Below are 21,468 nucleotides of genomic sequence, written 5' to 3'. Positions count from 1 at the left end.
AGCCTTTCTTCCCATGAGAGTTGTCTCACCATTCTAATTGCCCTTCTCTGTATCTCCTTGCCACATTCTATTTTTGAGTTGGGGGTGATCAAAAAAATTGCATACAGCACTCCAGGCGTGAGCACACCAGAGCTCTAAACAGAGGCAAGATAACATCCTTGAATTGTCCTCAATGCCTTTCCAAATTATCCCCAGCATGCAGTTGGCTTTGTTTGGCCACTGCTGCACACAGTGCTGATGGTTTCAATGTACAGTCCACAGAAATTCCAAAATCCTTCTTCTGATAGCAATTTCCTAGCAGCGTGTACTGGTAGTTTGGATTTTTTTTTCTCTCAACGTGCATTACTTTGTACATATCTATATTAAATTTTATGTCTTTTGGATGCCCAAGTTCCCAGTCTTTCCTCATCCTCCTGCAGTTTTAAACAATCTGTTTGGTTTTAACTACCCCACACAGTTTGGTATCATCTGTGAATTTCACAACTGCATTCAACACGCCATTCTCTAGATCACTTATAAATAAATCAAATAGAGCAGGGTCTAGTACCAACCTTTGGGGCACTCTGCTTTGTACCCCTTCTCCAGTTTGAGAACTATCCATTCAATATCATTCTCTTTCCCTTTAGCCAGTTACTGATCCATAAAGGTACCTTGCCCCCATCAGTTTCACAAGTATTTTCTTGTGCAGTACTTTGTTGAATGCCTTTTCAAAGTCCAAATATACTGTTGTTGACAGGCTTACCAGCATCTGTGTGCATAGTTACAATTTCAAGGAATTCTAATAGAATTGTTAAACATGACTTGCCTTCCCAAAATCTGTGCTGGCTATTCCTAATTATACCATTTCCTTCTTATGTGTTTAACAATTGTATTCTTTATAATTGTTTCCACCATCTTACCTTTTATTGATGTCAGGCTTAGAGGTCTATCATTTCCCAGTTCCCCTGGAGCCCTTCTTAAAAATTGGACTCATGCTGGCCACTTTTCAGTCCTCTGGTACAGTAGCCCTTGTTAGTGACAGGTTGCAAATCAGGGTAAGTGTGTCTGCAATTTTTAGTTTTAGCTCTTACAGATTTTTGGACTGGAAGGGTTAGTACAGTAAGCTGAGAACCAGGGAAGCCAGAGTTCAAATCCCAGTGCCACTGCTTATTGACCTTAGACAAGTCAATTTGCTCTCCCATTACTTCATGTACCCTGCGCATATGCTTTTTTATAAATGTTGAGAGTATGCATGTATTTTTTGTTTTATGCATACATTTTACAGGGAGAAGAAAGGGGCATTCTGGGTCAGGGTTAAAAAGTAAGCATGGAATTTTAAATTTTGTAAGAGATAATACACATATAAATTACCAAACTTATTCATATAGGGTCGGATTTTCAAAAGGCGCCGGGCCTATTTTCAAAAGGCCCGGCGACACGCATAGAGCCCCGGGATGCATGTAAGTCCCCAGGCTTGCAAAAAGGGGCGGGGAGGGGCAGGGCAGTCCGAGGGGTGGGGCGGGGTCCGAGGCTCCCTGCATAGCGGCCATTTGCTGCTGTGCTGGGTATCGCGCACCGGCCATCTGCCGGCACACGCAACTTACTTCAGCCCCAGGGCTGAAGTAAGTTTTAAAACAGAAAAAACAAGAAGAAAAAGGTAGGGGGGAAAGGGTGGGGGAGGTAGGGGAAGGGAAGGTGGGGTGGGAAGGAACGGGGGAAGGCAGCGCGGCTCGGCACGCGCAAGGTGCACAATTGTGCACCCCCTTGCGTGCGCTGACCCCCGATTTTATAACTTGCGAGCACAAGTTATAAAATCGGATGTACATGTGCGAGTGTCAGGTAGCGCGCGCTCATGTACGCCCGCGCCTGGTTTGAAAATCTACCCCATACTGTCATACCTGCTACTTGTCTGGCGCGTTTGAAATTGGACTTGTCTGTTGTCTGCAGTTTTTAGTTGGGAGGCTGAGTGCAATGCTGGGGATGCAGGGTGAACTGGGGAAAGACTGGGAGAACTGGTGCAGGTATCAGCGAACTAGTGATTCCAAGTACTTGCACAAACTTTAAAATACACCTGCCTCTGTGTTTTAATTCTGGTGTTTTTTCATGCAGTGACACAATTATTTCATGCGTAAAATATATGTGTGCATGTTTATACATGGGTAGAGAAGGTATGCATATTCTTACATCGGAAATATTCACACGTACTGAAATATACGTGCCTACTTTCCAAGTAGAAATACGTGGTATTTTATAAACTGCTGCTTCTGCCTCACAGTTTATAAAATACTAGCATTATTCTCTGTGTGTCCACTTATGCATGCAAATGTTGTACCACGGATAGGTTTAAAAGTTAGGCTCTTAGGAGGTAATTTTCAAAGGAGTTACATGTGTAAATGTAACATATTATTGTAGTAATTTTCAAAAGCCATTTATGATGTAAAACCTATTGACAATTCAATAGGCATATATTATAACAATTTTCAAAAGCCCACCTACACCCGTAAAGTGCATTTATACATATAAAATCCAATTTTAAGTGTATAAATCCTTTTGAAGATTACCCCCTTAGATTGTAAACACTCTGTGGAAAGGGAAATACCTAAGTATCTGAACGTAATCTGCTTTGAAGTGGCTGACCTATCACAAAAAGCATTTTATATATATATATAAAATAAATAATGGTTCTTATCATTTCTTCCTGCTTCACAGTGATGTCTTTTAGCACCTCAGTGACATCACCCTAAAGGAAAGCATCACGTAGCTTATCTGCAATGATCTTATCATATTTGATAACCCCTTAACCCCTTTGTCATCCAATGGGCCAAATGCCTTTCTTTCTGGTCTCTTACTTTTGATGCACTGAAAGAAATTTTATTATTTTTATTGTATCTCGCCTGCCTGGTGAGCTTCTTCTCAAAATCCCTTTTGGCTCAGGGATCCTGGCATTGTTTGTGCTTCTTTCTATTTTCATCGTTTGGGTTCCTTTTCCATTTTCAAAGAGTTTTTCTTGCCTCTAACAGCCTCTTTCACCTCACTATTTAGCCAGGCTAGTGACCTCGCAGCCCTTTTCTTTCTTAGTGATAAATAAATTACAGAGGGCAGCTACTGGGTTTTGTTTTGGTTTTTTTTATCATTCTTTTCATCTTCAACGGACCCATGAGTTATTTATGAGGATAAGAGTATATTTGTGAAGAATCAGTGTATCAAGTGATTGTTTTGTGAAAGACCTATCACCTCTCTAGGCCCCTGTAGAGTTGAAGACAGGCCCTAGTTTTTTTGTATAATTCTGTTGATGTGAAATATTAAATATGTAGTGATTAATTATGGTATTTGCACTGGGCAGCTTAACTCTGATGTACTGCTGTATTGGTGTAAGGGCCTGTTGTCCTATCAAAAAGGTAATATGATTTCCTTAACCCAAAGTGTGGTATAAGTTTATAGAAATGCAATATTCATACTGTTCACCTTCTTGTTGTTCAGTATTTGAATTCTGCCAGTAGAGGGAATACAGAGACCCCTGAGGGAACAGTCCAGTCTTTAGCTTTCCCTCACTGAAAGAGGAAATGAATTCAGACCTTCTCCTAGTAGAGAACTTCTCCTGGAAAAGGAGTAGCTTTTGACCTTACTACTATGCTAGAGGAGTCAGGGGGAGGTTTGTGAAGCTTTACACTTCTTTCCCCTGATTCAAAAGTCTGTTGGGAGTGGGCTCGAGGCCTGATTGTCGGGAGAGCGTGAGCCCTTGGACCTTAGCACAACCCCAGGGCGAGGCTCCAAGGTATGTGCCACGGGAGGTGAATGGATCTAAGCATGGGCTGAACAGAATCTTAGCAGCACTCAGAGACTTGGAAAACTCAGAGTCTTGGAACACTCGGACTCTGCTGAACTTGCATGCACAGGAATGAGACACAGCAATGCAATGCTGGTCTCTGGGGTAGCCCTCTGGCCACTCAAAAGCCCTTTCGGACCTGCCATTTAGGAATGGCTTGTGAGTCAGGACAGATGGAGGTTGAGGACAGAAGATGACTCAAAACATGGACCTGACTTGGAACTTAGACAAAGGCACTGAAGGAGTCCTGCACCGTGGCATGCCCTACATGGTAGTGGAGACTCTGGACTAGAAACATCAAGGAACATGGCTTGGAATGAGAAACATGGCTTGGAACGAGGAACAAGGTAATCTTCTAGCTAGACAAGATCCACAAGACCGGAACTAGGAACATGACTAGGAACTTGGAACTAGGAACTTGACTAGGAACTTGGAACTTAGAAACAAGAATGTACTTCAAGGACTTGATCCAGTGAAGATGGACTTGGAAACTTGGAAGCAGGTCTTGTGCTACAAGGCGCCATACACAGCCTGCCCTGGGCTGGTCTTGGACCATGATGCTAGCACACCTGCAGGAACTTGGAAACTGGAATGAAGACTAGAACTGACTCAAAGGAGACAAACACTAGGACTCTGGAGTCACGGAACAAAACTCCAAAGACATAGAAGACCTGGCCCCAGGACTTGGGCAGTGATGCATGCACTGGCAGGACTTGGGTGCAGGGCTCCGGGAGCCTGGAGTTCTTGAACACAGGAACACGATGAAGACTCAGGAACCAGGAACAATACAAAGACTTGAACGCTGGAACAATGTAGAAGACTTAATAGAAACATAGAAATGACGGCAGAAGAAGACCAAATGGCCCATCCAGTCTGTCCAGCAAGTTTAACATTTTTTTTTCTCATACTTATCTGTTACTCTTGGCTCTTAGTAACCTTTTGGTTCTATTTCCCTTCCACCCCCACCATTAATATAGAGAGCAGTGTTGGAACTGCATCTAAGTGAAATATCTAGCTTAATTAGTTAGGGGTAGTAACCGCTGCAATAAGCAAGCTATACCCATGCTTATTTGTTTACCCAGACTAAATAATTCAGTCCTTGTTGGTTGTTGTCTGTATATAGATCCACTTTTCTTCATGTGGATCGCGGTAAATAATTGTCTTGAAATCTCATATATTGCTTATTTTATTTACAGTTGTTAATATTATGGTATAGCAGTCGATATCTTTAGATGACATCTGGTCTGATTTTACTAGTTTGATTTATTCTTATTGTTTCTGACTTTATTCTGTTTTTTGTAAAATAGTTAGTATAGTTAATTTAAAAAAATTCAGGAGATGATTATTAGAATTAGGGTTTAATGAATCCATTGTATTTTTTTCTTATCTTTACTATTTTTGGTTTTGGTTTTTACATAGTTTTTTGTTTTATTGTTTTTCAGGTTATTTATTTAATTAGTTGATACCTATCTCCTATTTTTATTTTATTTTATTTATTTATTTTTATTTTATGTTAATTCTTGTTTTTATTTCATAAATTTTATTGTAAACCGTTTTGTCAGCTATTTGCCTGTGAAAAGACAGTATAGAAATGTTTTTAAATAAATAAATAAATTCCCCCTGCTGCTGAAGCAGAGAGTTATGCTGGATATTCATTGAAAGTGAAGCATCAGACTTTCTCCCCTGCCGTTGAAGCAGAGAGTTATGCTGAATATGCATTGAAAGTGAAGCATCAGACTTTCTCCCCTGCCGTTGAAGCAGAGAGCTATGCTGGATATGCATTGAAAGTGAAGTATGAGACGAGACTTTCTCCCCTGCCGTTGAAGCAGAGAGCTATGCTGGATATGCGTGATGTATCAGTCTTTCTCCCCTGCCGTTGAAGCAGAGAGCTATGCTGGATATGCATTGAAAGTGAAGTATCAGGCTTATTTGGTTTGGGGTAGTAACTGCCATAACAAGCAAGCTACTCCCCGCTTTTTTGTGAATGCGAATCCTTTTTTCCACGTTTCCTCTTGCCGTTCAAGCTTAGAGCAATGTTGGAGTCGCATTAACCATGTGTATGTTTATTGAATAAGGGTATTATCTCCAGGTAGTAGCCGTCATTCCTGCGAGCCACCCACTCTTCATTCACATCCTCTAGACTTTATGGATCCAAAGTGTTTATCCCACGCCCCTTTGAAGTCCTTCACAGATCTGGTCTTCACCACTTCCTCCGGAAGGGCATTCCAGGCATCCACCACCCTCACTGTGAAGAAATACTTCCTGACATTGGTTCTGAGTCTTCCTCCCTGGAGCTTCAAATCGTGACCCCTGGTTCTGCTGATTTTTTTCCAACGGAAAAGGTTGGTCATTGTCTTTGGATCATTAAAACCTTTCAAGTATCTGAAAGTCTGTATCATATCAACTCTGCTCCTCCTTTCCTCCAGAGTGTACATATTTAGATTCTTCAATCTCTCCTCATAAGTCATTTGATGAAGACCATTCACCTTTTTGGTCGCCCTTCTCTGGACCGCCTCCATCTTGTCTCTGTCTCTTTGAAGATACGGTCTCCAGAACTGAACACAGTACTCCAGGTGAGGCCTCACCAAAGACCTGTACAAGGGGATAATCACTTCCCTTTTCTTACTCGTTATTCCTCTCTCTTTGCAGCCCAGCATTCTTCTGGCTTTAGCTATCGCCTTGACACATTGTTTCGCTGACTTCAGATCATTAGACACTATCACCCCAAGGTCTCTCTCCTGCTCCGTGCACATCAGCCTTTCTCCCCCCATCAAATACAGTTCATTCGGATTTCCACTCCCCATATGCATGACTCTGCACTTCTTGGCATTGAATCTCAGCTACCATATCTTCGACCACTCTTCCAGCTTCCTTAAATCCCGTCTCATTCTCTCCACTCCTTCTGGCATGTCTACCCTGTTGCAGATCTTAGTGTCATCCGCAAAAAGACAAACCTTACCCTCTATCCCGTCCGCAATGTCGCTCACAAAGATATTGAACAGGACCGGTCCCAAAACCGATCCTTGCGATACACCACTTAAAACCACTCTCTCTTCAGAGAGAGTTCCATTTACCATCACACGTTGTCTTCTGCTTGTCAACCAGTTTGCAATCCAGGCCACCACCTCAGCACTCACTCCTAAGCTTCTCATTTTATTCACCAGTCTCCTGTGCAGGACTGTATCAAAAGCTTTGCTGAAATCCAAGTAGATGACGTCGAGTGCTCTTCCTTGATCCAATTCCTTGGTTACCCAGTCAAAAACGTCAATCAGATTTGTCTGACAGGATCTTCCCCTAGTGAATCCATGCTGCCTCTGGTCCAGCAATTTTCCCAACTGTAGATAGTTCACTATTCTCTCTTTCAACAGTGACTCCATTACTTTTTCCACCACTGAAGTGAGGCTAACTGGTCTGTAGTTATCAGCCTCTTCTCTGTTCCCACTCTTGTGAAGCGGGACCACCACCGCTCTTCTCCAATCACTTAGCACCACTCCCGTTTCTAGGGATCTATTGAACAAGTCACACAGCGGACCTGCCAGCACATCTCTGAGCTCCCTCAGTATCCTGGGATGAATTTCATCAGGCCCCATGCCTTTGTCCACTTTCATTTTCTCCAGCTCTTCCCATAGATTTTCTACTGTAAATGGAGTTACATCTACTCCACTCCCCTCCAGTTTCTTGTTAACTAGCGACGGTCCTTCTCCAGGGTCCTCTTTAGTGAACACAGAACTGAAGTATTCGTTTAATATTTCTGCCATTTCTTCGTCTCTTTCCACACATTGATCCTTTCCACCTTTCAATTTCACTATACCACTTTGAACTTTTCTCTTTTCACTGATGTATCTGAAAAATGTTTTGTCACCTCTCTTTACCTCCTTGGCAATCCTCTCTTCCGCTTGACTTTTTGCCATCTTGATTAATTTCTTCATCTCCCTCAGTTCTACCAGATGTTCTTCTTTGTGCTCCTCCCTTTGGGATCTTTTATATTTCTTGAACGCTGTTCTTTTAGCCTTTATTTTGTCCTTTGAGAACCAGATAGAAAAGTAAAGAAAAGCAAAAGAAAAATGAAACCTAACATATAGATTAGTTGCCTTGGTAATTGCTCCTTTTAGATTGGTCCACTGTTGATCCACATCTCTCTCGTTCTCCCAGCCTTTTAGTTCTTCCTCCAGGTACTCAGGATTGTAGACACTGAAGACAGGAACCAGGAACCGACAAGAGACCAGGAACACAGAACAAGACGACCATCAAAACAAGAGCATGACCACTTGAAGGACAAAGTACACCACAGACAACCATGAAGATCCTTGCAAGGGCCAGGAGTGAAGACTGAAGAGCCCCTTTATAGGGCTGATTGGATGCAAGGCAAGACATCATCAGATGGGGGTCGCAAGGCTTTTCCCACCATGGGCCCTTTAAATTGCAGGCGGAGGCGCTCACACCAGGAGGACATTAGTGAAGTGCCATGTCGGTGGCATTCAGACTGTGAAGAGAGCAGTGTCAGCAGCATTCCAGAGCCACAGGAAGCAAGGCGGCGATGGAGTCAGCGCCGCATGGGAGTGGCAGCACGAAAGCTCAGGGGCCCCTTCCAGGCCATGCTGAGATGGCAGAGGTGGCAACTTCCTGCCACACGGAAGCAGGCATTGGCGGCACTCGGGCCGCAGCTTCAGTGGCAGCAGAGGAGGTGAGTGAAGCCACTCACAAGCCTGTCCTGTGAGTGAGTACAAAAGTACCCCATCCTCAAAGTCCCCTCCTCAAGCCTCCTTTCTTCAGCTTCAGGGGAGACAAAGGCATCCCATATACCAACAGGGGGAATCAAGGGTCCAAATACAGGATCTGAAGATGCTTGGCTTCAGGAACTGAAGTGAGGAACCATGCAAATACAGCTGTAGACTAGACAAAGACTTGACTATATGCTTGGACGAAGACATAGTGGAAGCTTGAATAAAATCATGGCTATAGGCTAAAACTATTTACAATATCCAGGAAAGCGATCCAATTCTTTGGGTTTTCACTTGTTTATTGCAAGAATTAGGCTAAATTAGAATTTTTGTCCTGAACTCTTCAGGCAACAGCGATGGCTGATTTTGAAAATAATCATTATTGCATTTTTCTGCAGCTGATGCTATATGGACCCCACATAGGGTAAGCTGAATTGCAGAACTGCAAATGAGTTAGCTCCTGGATGATCGATGACACTGGAAAAGTTAAGGGTGCATCTATGGGCCTTGTCACCTCCAGAAGAGAAGTACTTTCAGGGGCTGCTGGACTCCAGCTGACTGTGATCCAGATTGGTGATGCTTTTGACACAAGCAGATGGTACGAAAACATGCAGCTTGAGACTTGTGATGGAATAAATGTCCTCACAAAATTATCTGCAGAAATATGTGGGGAAAGTCACAAGACATGAAGCAAGCTCGTGAGGGATCAAGAACTGCTGGCTGTAGTATGGCTAAACAAGAGAACTTATTCCTTGGTTCTGTATTCCATAAATGAACAGGCACACAGACAACAGAGGTTTTTTGTTCTTTAAAGTTGAAGCATTGGTAGGAAGATGGATGGAAAGCTGGTATTGGCTTCTCTTTTGCTTCCAATGCGCACATAGGAATTGGCCTGGACAGGGCTAATTATTCTCAGGTTGAAGAAAGGTGGTATCTGAACCTTTAGCGTATTAACATAAACATCTTTTTAACAGTTCTTACTTTCCACTCTCCTAAAAAGTAACATCATGCGCTTTCTCCAACAGGAAGACTTTCAGATTTTTCAGAAGGTTATGCCCAGCAAAACTCTTTACTTCTCACCAAACACGGGACGGGCATAGCTACTTATTTCTCTACCAAGAACTCTTTTGAACAGATCTTAGGATCACTTGATGGGATAAAACAATACTTGCAAAGACAGTGTTCTCCCAGTGGAGGTGGAAAACAAACTCTGGAAGCCCTTTTGAATTCTTTCTTTCATTATCAGTCTCACTCTTCCACAGCTCAAAATCAGAATTCCAAGGCAATTAATACTTGCTCTCATATTGATTTCTAACGGAAGTGAAATCTCCAAATTTAGTGTTAGAAAGTGGATATATAACTGATGGATCAAGGTATAGTAGATCAAACAAGGTATAGTAGATCCCAAGTGGAAAGGCAGCTGCCAATCAAAGGCAGGTAAGGAGAAGCTCAAAGAAAGGTGGAAGAAGCATGCTTCGGTTTACTCCATGGGTAAGGTGCTGCAACCCAAAACTCTTTTGAAGGAAATTTGGCTATTGACGAAGGTCCTAAGATTGTTACTGGTGGATTCCACTTTGAGCACCATGCAAAAGAAGAACTCTGATAGTCTTTCAAGATGGGGGGGGGGGGGGGGCACTGTCCTTAAGAGACCATTGTGCTGTCAATAGTGAAGGCATTATTAGCTGCCATCATAGGAGAAATGGAATACTAATTAATGTCCCCCAGCCAGGTTCATTCATCCCATTTGACTCAAGAAGAGTTCTAAGGACATGGCATTGGAGAATAGTAACTTCAAGGTAGCAGTAGTAGAAGTCCTTTAAAGTTAGGAGTAACTCCTTCCACACCCAAAAGTTGAGAACTGGACAAGGACAAGACTGCTGGCTTGCATGTTACAAAAGCATAACTGAAGGCTTGGGACAAGACTGATGCTTTGGAACACACTGAAGGCTGAACCAAGGCTGATGGCTTGAGGCAGATGCTGAAGCTATGAAGAGAACCAGAAAACTTGGATCAATTGAAGAACTTGAACAAGGATTGGATGCAGGCCCCTCCTGCGGGTTGCAGGCAAAAAAGGTGAAGAGAGAACCAGAAGACTTGGAACAGCTGTAGAAGTTGAAAAACCTGGGTGCAGGAACCTCCTGCAGGTAGTAACCCCCCCCCCTCCCCCAAGAATCACAAGCAGGTGTCTCCTGCAGGTTGTAGAAAAATTTCAGGAGCAGATGCAGGCTCCTCCTGTGGGTTGTTAAAAAAAATATTTAGGAATAGATAGATGCAGGCACCTCCTGTGGGTCTTAGGGAAAAACAATTCAAAAGAAAAACCAGGCTTGGATAAGATTCAAGATTGGAAAAAGATGAAGAAAATCCAGGAAATATGGGCTCATCACAGGGACACATTCACTGAGCTCATGACCTTTGAAATCTGTTGCAAGTGGACTTGAGGCCCAATCATCAGAAGAGCATGAGCCCTTGGACCATGGCACAACCCCAAGGCAAGACTCTAAGGTATGTGCTGTGGGAGGCGAGTACATCCGGGCACAGGCTTAACAGAAGCTTGGAAGCACTTGGAGACTAGGAACTCTCGGAGACTTGGAACACTTGGACTCCGCTGAACCTGCACACATAGGAATGAGACCCAGCAATGCAATCCTGGTCTCTGGGCTAGCCCTCTGGCCACTCGAAAGTCCTTTTGGACCTGCCACTTGGGAACGGCTTGTGAGTCAGGACAGACAGAGGTCACAGATAGAAGATGTCTCAGAACATGGATAAGACTTGGAACTTAGATGAAGGCATTGAAGGAGCCCTGGACTGCAGAGTGCCTTACACAGCCCATGGGTTGGTTACAGACCATGTTGAACGGCACACAGACTCTGGACTAGGAGCATCAAGGAACATCACTTGGAACGAGGAGCATGGCTTGGAACAAGGAAAAAGGTGATCCACAAGCTGGACAAGCTCCATGAGACTGGAACTAGGAACATGACTAGGAACTTGGAACTCAGAACTTTAGAAACAAGGATGGACTCCAAGGACTTGACCCAGCGAAGATGGACTTGGAAACTTGGAAGCAGGCCTCATGCTATGAGGTGCCCTGCAAAGCTCGCCTTGGGCTGGTCACGGACCACAATGCTGGCACACCTGCTGGAATTTGGAATGAAGCCTTGGACTAATACTCATGAGAAGAAGACTAGGACTATGGAAACATGGAACAGAACTCCGAAAACATAGAAGACTTGGCTTAAGGACTTTGGCAGTGATGTGACCTACATAGCTCTTTGTGTGATGGTCACGGTCCATGCACTCGTAGGACTCTGAGGGCTTGGAGTACTTGGTCACAGAAACATGGTAGAAACTCAGGAAACTTTGAATACCAGGACTCAGGAACATGACGAAGACTCAGGAACCAGGAACAAGACAAAGACTTGGACCCAGGACTGCAGGTGCTGAAGACAGGTACCAGGAACCAACAAGAGACCAAGAACATGGAACAAGACGACCATAAAAACAGTTGCATGGCCACGGGAGACCTTGAAGAATGAAGTACACCATGGACAACCATGAAGGTCCTTGAAAAGGCCAGGAGTGAAGACTGAAGAGACTTTTTACTGGGCTGGCTGGATGACAAGGCAAGACGTCATGTGAAGGGGACGTGGGACTTTTCCTGCCATGGGCCCTTTAAATTGTAGGCAGAGGCGTGCGTGTGTACCTAGGACGTTAGGTGAAGTGGCATTTCGGCAGCATTCAGGCCGCGAAGAGTGCGGCATTGGTGGCATTCCAGAGCTGCAGGAAGCAAGGAGGCAACAGAGGCCCATTCCAGGCTGTGCTGAGATGGTAGAGACGGCAACTCTCTGCCACACGGTAGAAGGCGTCGGCAGCACTTGGGCCGTGGCATCACTGTTGGCATCGGGGGAGGTGAGTGGAGTTGCTCGAGGCCTGTCTCGCGAGCGAGTGCAACACCTCATGAGCTTATTATGTGTTGGAACCTTACAGTGTTGAAAGGGCTGCATCTAGGTTCTAATTTTGTGCTTTGGACCTGCCAAAAAGAGGTTTCAACCATGCACAGACTGCTAGCTGCTGCAGCCAGGGTGGAAGAAGTAAAAAAAAAAAAAAAAAAGCTTCAAAACCCCTGTGTGTTCTCCCATAAAGGACAAATGTTCTGCAAAAATCAGCCTCCAGCATTTACATGGTTAACAAATTTGGAAAGGGACTGTACTGTTTAGCCTGCCCAGAGAACAGCACTTACCGAGCAGCAGAGGAGGAAGCACAGTGGCTGATGTGAGCTACACCAAATAAGGGGGGAAAAGAAAAATCACAATTTTTTTTCTCTCTCTCTCTCTGCTAGAGGGTGGTGATCAGTAGCAGTTGGAGAAAGGACAGAAGAGAAAGTGTAGTAGCACTGTGACCAGCTTTTTTCCTGGGGAGAGCTAATTGCCAAGAGAGGGGGAGGGAAGACTCTGGACTCCAAGAAAGCAGAGAGACAGAAAGCTGTTTTCTGTCCTCCATAGCCGAACCACTTGTATACCCATAGGGTACAGAGGAGTGAGAAGGGATGCTGAGAGACTCCCCGCCAGTGATATCCATATTCAGGAACTCCATGGCTGGATCACGCTCCTAAGAAACTAAGTTAAGTAAAACTATGCTTTGAAAAGAGGGTATTCTAACAGAGTGAAAAGATTTCTTTCCCTTTCATGGATCCAGTATCACATTTTGATTGCTTCAGATCCTCACCTGAAGTAAAAGCATAGAACCCCTGCTTTGAGAGAACAGCTTACAAAACCCCTGTCTAAAGTGTAAGGCTGGGGAAATTAAAAACCTGGGGATCCCGGTTTTTCCATGAGCCTCCTGATCAGGGAAAGTAAAATACTGGGGGAAGCCTCCCAAGGGAGAGAGAGGCATTTCATACACTGCAATGTTTTTTTGGCTTGCATCCTGCTGGTTCACCATCAATAAAGACCCCATCGTTCTGGGTTTGTTTTTTTTTCCTCATGTTTTGTGTTGTTTGGGTCACGATGCACCCCCTAACAGACTGGTGACATTGAGGTGGATAAGATTTTTCCTTTGAGCACTCAGGGGTAAAGATATCATTGAAAGTTTGTCTTCTTGATTTCTTTTTTTCCTTTCCCTATTTCTTGTTGTGCTTTATTTTCCAAGTATTCACTGCGGGTACGCTTGCTGCACTGCCAACGGTCCGTTATCCTTGTTGTTCATACATTGCTTGGTTTAAGAAAAAAACTGCAAGTTTATTATCCCATGGAATTTTGCTGCCGCTTGTTTGATATCCTATGTTTGCTAATGGGGTTTTTTTCCCCCCTTCCACTGTTCTGGTTGGATTTACAAGATACTAGTAAAGGGTTATTAACTATTTTATTCTGGAGTGTTGATTGCAGCTTGCACATTGTGGGAAGGGCATGGGTGTGGTATTTAGGATTTGGGACAATGTCTAGGTCCCTCCAGGTTGTCAGCCCATAAGCAAATATAAATCTATTTTTTCCCATGGTGATTTCACACTCCCCTCCCGCCCCATCTAGGAAACACACAGACACACCTTAGAGGGGGCACTGTACTGACATTCAAATTTAAATAAGCAGAAGTCCGCTATAGATAGAGGACAGATTTTTTTTTGTCTTCTGTCTGTAAATATTAATCTATTAGTTGTGTTCAGTAAATAAGCATTCTTTACTTTTTAGGAACAGCAAATCAGTATTTAGTGTTTCAAATGTGCAAGTATCTGGAGCCCCCTTATGCAAGTGATTTTTTGTGGGTTGGTTTTTTTTTTTTTTTTGTGCAGGGTCTTAGAGATCATACTCTCCCCCTATTGACAAGAACCCCTGTATCTATTTCATTTAACAAATGGAGCCAGGATTGCAATGGATTCAGTTTGGATTAAATTGATGTGGTCACACTCTACAAATCACAAGAAACGAGTTGGTGATATCAGTCCAGTTCCTAATGGATAGTTGCCCAGATCACTCAGATCACTACGTGATTACCTTAGAGCCAGCTATAAGCTGGTGTGAACTACCTGACTACTTTGGACCCCATAGCTGGAGAAGCCCTGTGGCAGATGCATCTGCAGAGGTCTAAGGACAGTCCATAGATAAACTTGTTAGGCAGACTGGATGGATCATTGTGGTCTTTATCTGCCATCATATAATACTATGCTACTATGTTACTATGAGTAGCAGAGCTCACTACTCTGCAGACCTGCCTCAAAAAGAGGCACAGGACACAGGCAATGCCACAAACATGGCTGCCAGAAATTATGAAGTGGGCACTAGGACCACAGTGGTGGAAGGATCCAGAAGGAAACACTTCTAATCTGTTGCTGCTGTTTATTTCAGGCCTCCCACACACTCATCTTGCAGTTGACTGAATCTTCTGCTCCGGGAGTCAATCATCCATGGGAGGTGAGAAAAGGAGCAGCATTATCAAAAGCATTTTCTACTGCTCCTGGGGAAGCTACTGTGGTCTGCTGCTGGAAGGGAGAGGTGAGAACAAGGTGAGGGGAGATGGGGGGAGAAGAGGGGAGAAAGAGGAAGGAGAGAGAGCAAGGTGGGAGAAGACAGAGAGATGAGAATAAAGGTGGGAGGGAGATTAAGGGAGGAGGAGAGAGGCAGGTGAGAGCAAGCAAGTGGGCGGGGGGGGGGGGGGAGAGGTGAAAGCAAGGTGAGTGAATCATTATGACTGGCTTGAACTCCAGACTTTGAGGGGCTCCATGCTGTCATCCTCTTCAACCCCCAGGTGTGATCCTCTTTATCACCCCCTCCCCTTTCCACCAAATGGATAAAAACCCCTGCGTGAAACTTATGGTCCGGGGTTACATGAAATTTGCTACATAAACAGAGATTGAAGGAACTAAAGATGTACTCTGTAGAAGACAGAAGGGAAAGAGGAGATTTGATACAAACGTTCAAATATATAGCAAGCTTCAATAAAATGCCAGGAGGAGGCATTTTCCATAGCTTGAGAAGCTCATGGATAAGGGGACGTCATATGAAACTGAAGGGAGGGAAGCTCAAAAGGAAAGGTGGAAAATACCTGATCAGATTTCCAGCAGAGTCAAATAGTGGTACAATCCAAACATGCCTAGAATAAATAACAAACGGGACCTCAGCGGTGGAGGGGAAAGACCACATATTGTGTGAGACCTGTGATGGCACAGGAGGCAGGCACAAATGGGGTAGACTGAGCAAAACAAGTGCTCCTTTTCTGCAGACATCTTCTATGTTTCTACAAAATTTTGAATCACTCCTTCACAAAATTACTTATTTATGAAAGTTTTGGCATAACATATTCCCTGGTAAAGAGGGCTCTGAATTAATTGTTAAGGAAGTAAAGTAGCTTCTCACACAAATTGTTGTTAAAGTACAAGTGGAGTGACGCTTACCCTATACCCTGCTGTGCCTGTTCCATACATTTAATTTCTCTGCAAAGGGGTTTGTTTTTCACATACCATGACAAGAATGATGTTCACTCTTAAAGCAGGATACATTGGATATGACCTCAGTCTCTCAAATTTACTGCTTGTGTTTTTCTTAATAATTGCATTGTGCCAAAGAGAGCTTTCTTCTGGAGCTCATCTGGTGTTGTCTAGTGTGGTCAATCTGGTATCTTTCACAAATGCTAAATTCACCTGTCAGAGGGTGTCAAATTCTGCCCCCCTGCAAGCAGTTTGCCCTTCTCCAACATGGCAGCAGTGGCCTCAGCTGGCCTGAGTGCCCTCAGTTTGTGTCAGGGGGCTGAATCAGACTCTGCCCCTGTTGTGAGGTCAATGTAGTGTAGGTGTGTAAGGGAGGTGTACTACTTCCCGTCAGGAGGGGTTGCGAGGCTGTTTAAAAGTGCTGCACTCACGTGATATAGTAAGCAGCATGGTAAAGGTTTCGTGAGTTGGATTACAGGAGTAACAGTCTCTTCACAGAGTGGTAACATTGGGCCTGTCCCTCCACAGGGAACGTTTGGGAAGAAGCAGAAGAAATTGTTTCCGCTCAGGGAACGTGGCTAGAACCTAAGAGAGAGGCTGGCCAGGCCTTACTGGGAGGAAGGAGGAAGAATGCCAGGAGGGGTGAAGTACTGGGAGTCCAGAGAGAGTGTGGAGTAAAGCTTTCCTGTGAGAATTCTGAGTCCGAGGAGCCCCCAAGAAGAAAAAGACCGAGTTCTGGTCAAGACTGTCCTTGGGAGATTTCAGAAAGAAATAGCCTGCCCCAGGAAAGTCTTAAAAAAGTTGCAGACTGACCACTTCAATCAACCAGAGGCTCCAGTGAGAGTGAGAATTATGAGAAGATTCTGAGAAAACAAGAGAAGGAACACCTGTTCCACCCAAAAAGATACTGGGAGGGCCCAGGGAGGAAGGCTTCCTGTACCCAAAAGCTTACAACTTTGGTGGATTTTGTAAAGTGCTATAAAAGAAGACTGATTTTTTTTTTGTGATTGGGGGGTTTTTTTTTATTGGCTGTTACCTGTTCATACCATCAGTAATGACTTTATTTTTTAAACAACAGATCTGAGGATCAAGCTGGTGATTTTTGCTGGAGTGACTGGGTGGAGAGCAGAAGAGCCCAGAGTGAAAAAAAAAAACAGAAACCCCTAAGAGGCATGAAAAGTAGATCTTTTCCTTCCTGTGCAGGAACCCTGCCGGCATGCCCCCGTGCCCCAAGAGCTGAGCAGGATGGGGACTACGCATCCAAAAGGTAAACGACAAATAATTAAACAAAAAACATCTCCACACATTTTTTTTATTTATTTTTTTTTACATAATGTGGATGATACAAAATGAAGTTGTGGTATTTTCTGGGGTGCTACTGTCCATGTTACAGAAACCGTGAACACAATTGACACTGAGAGGTCAATATTCAGCAGCATGGCAAGCAGACATTTTATCCAACTAAAGTCAGCTGGATAAATTGTCACAGTTATTCAGCAGAGTGCTGTTGATTAAGTGCTTCACAGAATATAGCTGGATAAGATCCTAGTTGCCAAATTAGTAGACTAAGGAAGGGGCTTGGATGCCTTATAGGCAACTTCTGGTATCATAATGTGCATTAGCCAAGAAGTCAGCTAAAACAACCGGAGTATAATCATTTACCAGTCTGTCTTGCTGGAAATGAAAATGGTCAAATTTTTAGGACAGTATTTAGTATTTTTAATTTTGTTATGCAGATAAAAAATATGCTGGGTTCCAAAGCTTATAAAATCAAAGTCCTTTCCCAAGTCAAGGTTCCCATTGGCAGGATGAAATGTAGCATGGGGTATTTAATTATAAACAAAAAAAGGAACCTAACTTGGCAACTTGGTTCGTATGCTTTCTTCAGCTGTGTGAAGACCCGTGCTTTCCGCTGGGAAACAGGCCCGACGCTGACAGCATTTCGACGAAAAAAATCATCTGCTTCAGGGGCAAGTTGGAACTTAAAAAGCAGCTACTGTGTATCTCATTCAGACATGGCCACATGCATTACAAGTGCCAGTAGTCACACTGGTAAATGATTATATTCTGGTTGTTTTAGCCAACTTCTTAGCTAATGAAATATGTTATTATATCTGAAGTTGCCTATAAAGTGTCTGAGCCCCTTAGTCTAATTTGGTGACTGATGTTGTTGGGGGATGAGGCAAGAGGCTTAGTTTATCTGGCTGACTCTGAATATCAGAATTAGCCCCTTGGAATGCCTCCAGCTTAACTTATTTTCTGGCTAAACAGTAAATCAGAGCCATTCAGAGCATCAGGAAATTTACAACCTGCAGTTTGGCTGAATCCCTGAACTGGGTCAAATAAACCATCTGAATATTAACTTCTAATTGGCAGCATTAACTTAAGAGGCCAAGGACTGAACAGGCAAGCCCTGAACTATGGTTGATTCGGGAAAGGTTTAAGGTACAGGGCAGTCTACATGCATAAATGGAGGAGATCTGTGTGGGATGGAACCACCTTTTCTTCATGCAACATTCACTTTATTAAACCTTTTTAGCATACATTCAGTAGAAGACTGGTGAACTTCTAGCAGCAACATTCACAATTGTCGATAGGTCAGAAATGTATTTAGGAGCTGCCTTCTCCTAGAGCTGCAGGGCCTCCTGATCCCAGCTGGGCTCTGACTCTTCTCCTGCTCCAGCAGGGTCCCGCCCACAGAGCTCTCTCCCTCTATGAGATTTAAGATGGACCAGGCCACTAGCTTGATCCCGCCGCACGGGTTAAGGAGGGGTAATAAGGCCACTCCTTCACAATCTGCTTCTACTATTGTACAACGTATTTAGTATGACATTTAATACAACATATTTAGTACATTTAAAAAAGACACATGTACACTGTGGGTCTGATTTTAAAAAGCATTTACATGCGTAAAACTGGGTTTTACGCATGTAAATGCACTTTACTCGAGTAAGTGGGCTTTTGAAAATTGCTACAATATATGCCATTGAATTGTCCATAGGATTTACTCACATAAGTGCACTTTACGTGAGTAAATAGCGTTTGAAAATTGCTACAATAGTAGTTACATTTATGCGCATAACTCCTTTTGAAAATTACCCCCCGTTCATATAGTGATACTTAGTGAAACTGAAGGCAATTTTAAAATTGAACACAGTGTGTGTGTGTGTGTGGGGGGGGGGGGGGGATGTTGCTTGTCCTGAAGACAAACACATTTTTAAGGGGAAACACTATGCGGAGTTTCCCTTTGTAAATCGGACCAGCAGGTGGACAACGAGTAGATAGTACTCACAAACATTTACACCGCTTCAAAGCAAGTACAAATGTACCCGTGCAAAGTAAGCATAGGGCTTCCAAAATGCAAATCTCACAATTACTTTCCTTTCCTTGACCTAACCCCACTCCTTTTTTGACACAGTAAAAAACACCCACAGCGTAGGAACCCATAGTGGAGGGGCGGGGAGAATATTTGTAGGGCATTTTACACAGGTAAAAAGCTTTGAAAATTATTATTATTATCATTTGTATAGTTGCTACCAGGTGTACACTGCACTCTACAGATACACATAGTAGACAGTTTCTGCTTTGTACAGCTTACATTCTAATAAAGACAAACAGATAGGAAGCTCCAGCAATTTTTCACTTTTTATTTGTGTTTTCGAATGAGAAGAACTCTGTCATGTACTTACCATGACATCATAGGCTTCCCCATTTCTTACAAATCTAGTTTGACTCTGGATTATGCCTTGCATCATAAGCTCCTTTAGGATGTCAGACGACGTCTGTCGCTCCCTTTCTTGCAGATTTCCATTCTTACTGATTAATCCATCACCAAATAACATGGAATCTGAAAATAAACAGAAAGCTGACCTTGTCATACAACAGCTAAAGTAATGACGCAGTATTATTCTGGAGTCATTCAATTTTGATATTAAAGACAGTCATATTTCTGCCTGCATGTGCCCTCCTGTTTTCCTTCTGTCTCAGTCCGTCTCCTTCCTACAAGCCTCCACTCTTACTAGTCTGTCTTACTACTTTTGCTCCTTGTGGGACCCTCGAGCACTCCCTTCTCGGTTCACACAAAATGGCAAACTCCATGGGGCTCTTTTCCAACCTCCACTTGGCACGAGCATCAGATTAATTGTCCTGCGGTGGCAGTGAAATCCATTGTGCAGCTGCTGCTTTAGCCCCCTTCTGGTAATATTCAGCTGTGGCCAGTTTCCCAGTCCTTGTGTCATAACTACATTGGGAGACAAACTTGCAGTGGAATATTATCAGACAAGGCTGCAAGGCTTCTTCGCTAACTTCATTCCTCTGTTGGCCTTTCCAGGCTGCCAAGGAGACCAACAGGTGGCTATTACCGTCTGTTATCTGCTTCTTGGACCTAAAGAACTGCAGGACTCGAGCTCCCTTATATGATCATGCCATTTTCTCTTATGATCACATAAGGAATTCATGTCAGTTTGTACCCTGTTTTCGTTCATGTCCCTCCCTCCCTCCTTCCTTTCATATCATTTTTCTTGCTCACTAGTCCTGCTGTCCTCAGCTTTCTTCAGGCTTCCTCTCTTATCTCTCTTCAGTTTTTACTCTCTCCCTATGTCTCCCCACTCCATTCCTCCTTTGCACTTGTCACATCCTGGGCTCCTCCTGTTTCTCACTTGCATCTTTACTTTCTGTCCACCACCTCTCGCCGCCATTTTCCACTTTTCACTCTGTCTCCCAACTCCCACATATCTGTCTCCCCTTGTCTCCTCTCTATCCCTTTTGCTTCTCCCATATCTCCCACCCCTTTCTCTTTCTCTCTCTCTTTCTTACTCCAGTCTCACCCCTTCCTTCTTCACATCTCCCTCATTCACCAGCTTCTTGCCAGTATCCCTGCTGCATCTCCTTTTCCTTTCTGCTTCTGGACACAGAGACTTTCTCGTCTGCTCTGTTTCTGGCTCTCCCACTGTGAGGCCCATGGGGCTCCTGTGCTCTTTCCTTCTGCCATAACGAGGTCTGAAGGCTCTCCTGTCTGTTCTCTTTCTGTGGGACCCAGAGTCCCTTGTGTCTTCTTTGCTCCTGTGGAAGTTCTCCAGTCCTCTTTCCTTTCAGATGAGATTGGCACCAAATCATTATCACATTTCCTTTTCCTTTACTTCGACTTGTGCTATACTGTTCTCTCAGGAACCCCAATTGATTCCTCTCTCCTTATACAAAGGTAACAGGGTTAGATTTTGTTGTTTTTACATATTCCTTTTGCCTGCTGGAAGAATAGAGGATAATCCAGAAAAGAACAGTACTTCTACTATGGTGGGAGCAGAAAAGTGATGAGCTCCCACAAAAGACCGAGGTGCTTTTCTTAGCATCCAGGGAGAGATGGCACGCTCTGCCTCCACATATAGTCACACTTCGACCACTGTTGCCTCAAATGCAAGAGCTGAAGGTTCAGTGTGGCTGCAGTACATTGTGATGTTGTCAGCCATTGTTAGTGCTGCCTTCTCATTGGTCAGAACCTCATAATATGAAGATGTTCCAAACATAGT

The 21,468-nt window shown here is 43.7% G+C and overlaps 1 protein-coding gene across 5 annotated transcripts in view; it reads right to left on the bottom strand.

The window, feature by feature from the left end:
- Positions 1-21,468, bottom strand: part of STMND1 (stathmin domain containing 1) — a 143,865-nt gene that overhangs the window by 20,110 nt on the left and 102,287 nt on the right. For 4 of the 5 annotated variants that reach the window (XM_029590707.1, XM_029590705.1, XM_029590706.1 and 1 more), the window contains exon 3: positions 19,633-19,790. In XM_029590707.1, the coding sequence (XP_029446567.1) occupies positions 19,633-19,790 (158 nt within the window). Of the gene's footprint in view, positions 1-19,632; positions 19,791-20,799; positions 21,332-21,468 lie in introns of those variants that run through there. The other variant, XM_029590704.1, reaches the window with a different exon arrangement.

This window comes from Rhinatrema bivittatum, chromosome 2 (assembly GCF_901001135.1).
Source record: "Rhinatrema bivittatum chromosome 2, aRhiBiv1.1, whole genome shotgun sequence".
NCBI classification, from domain to species: Eukaryota; Metazoa; Chordata; class Amphibia; order Gymnophiona; family Rhinatrematidae; genus Rhinatrema; species Rhinatrema bivittatum.
This window is presented reverse-complemented; position numbering and strand designations above follow the sequence as displayed.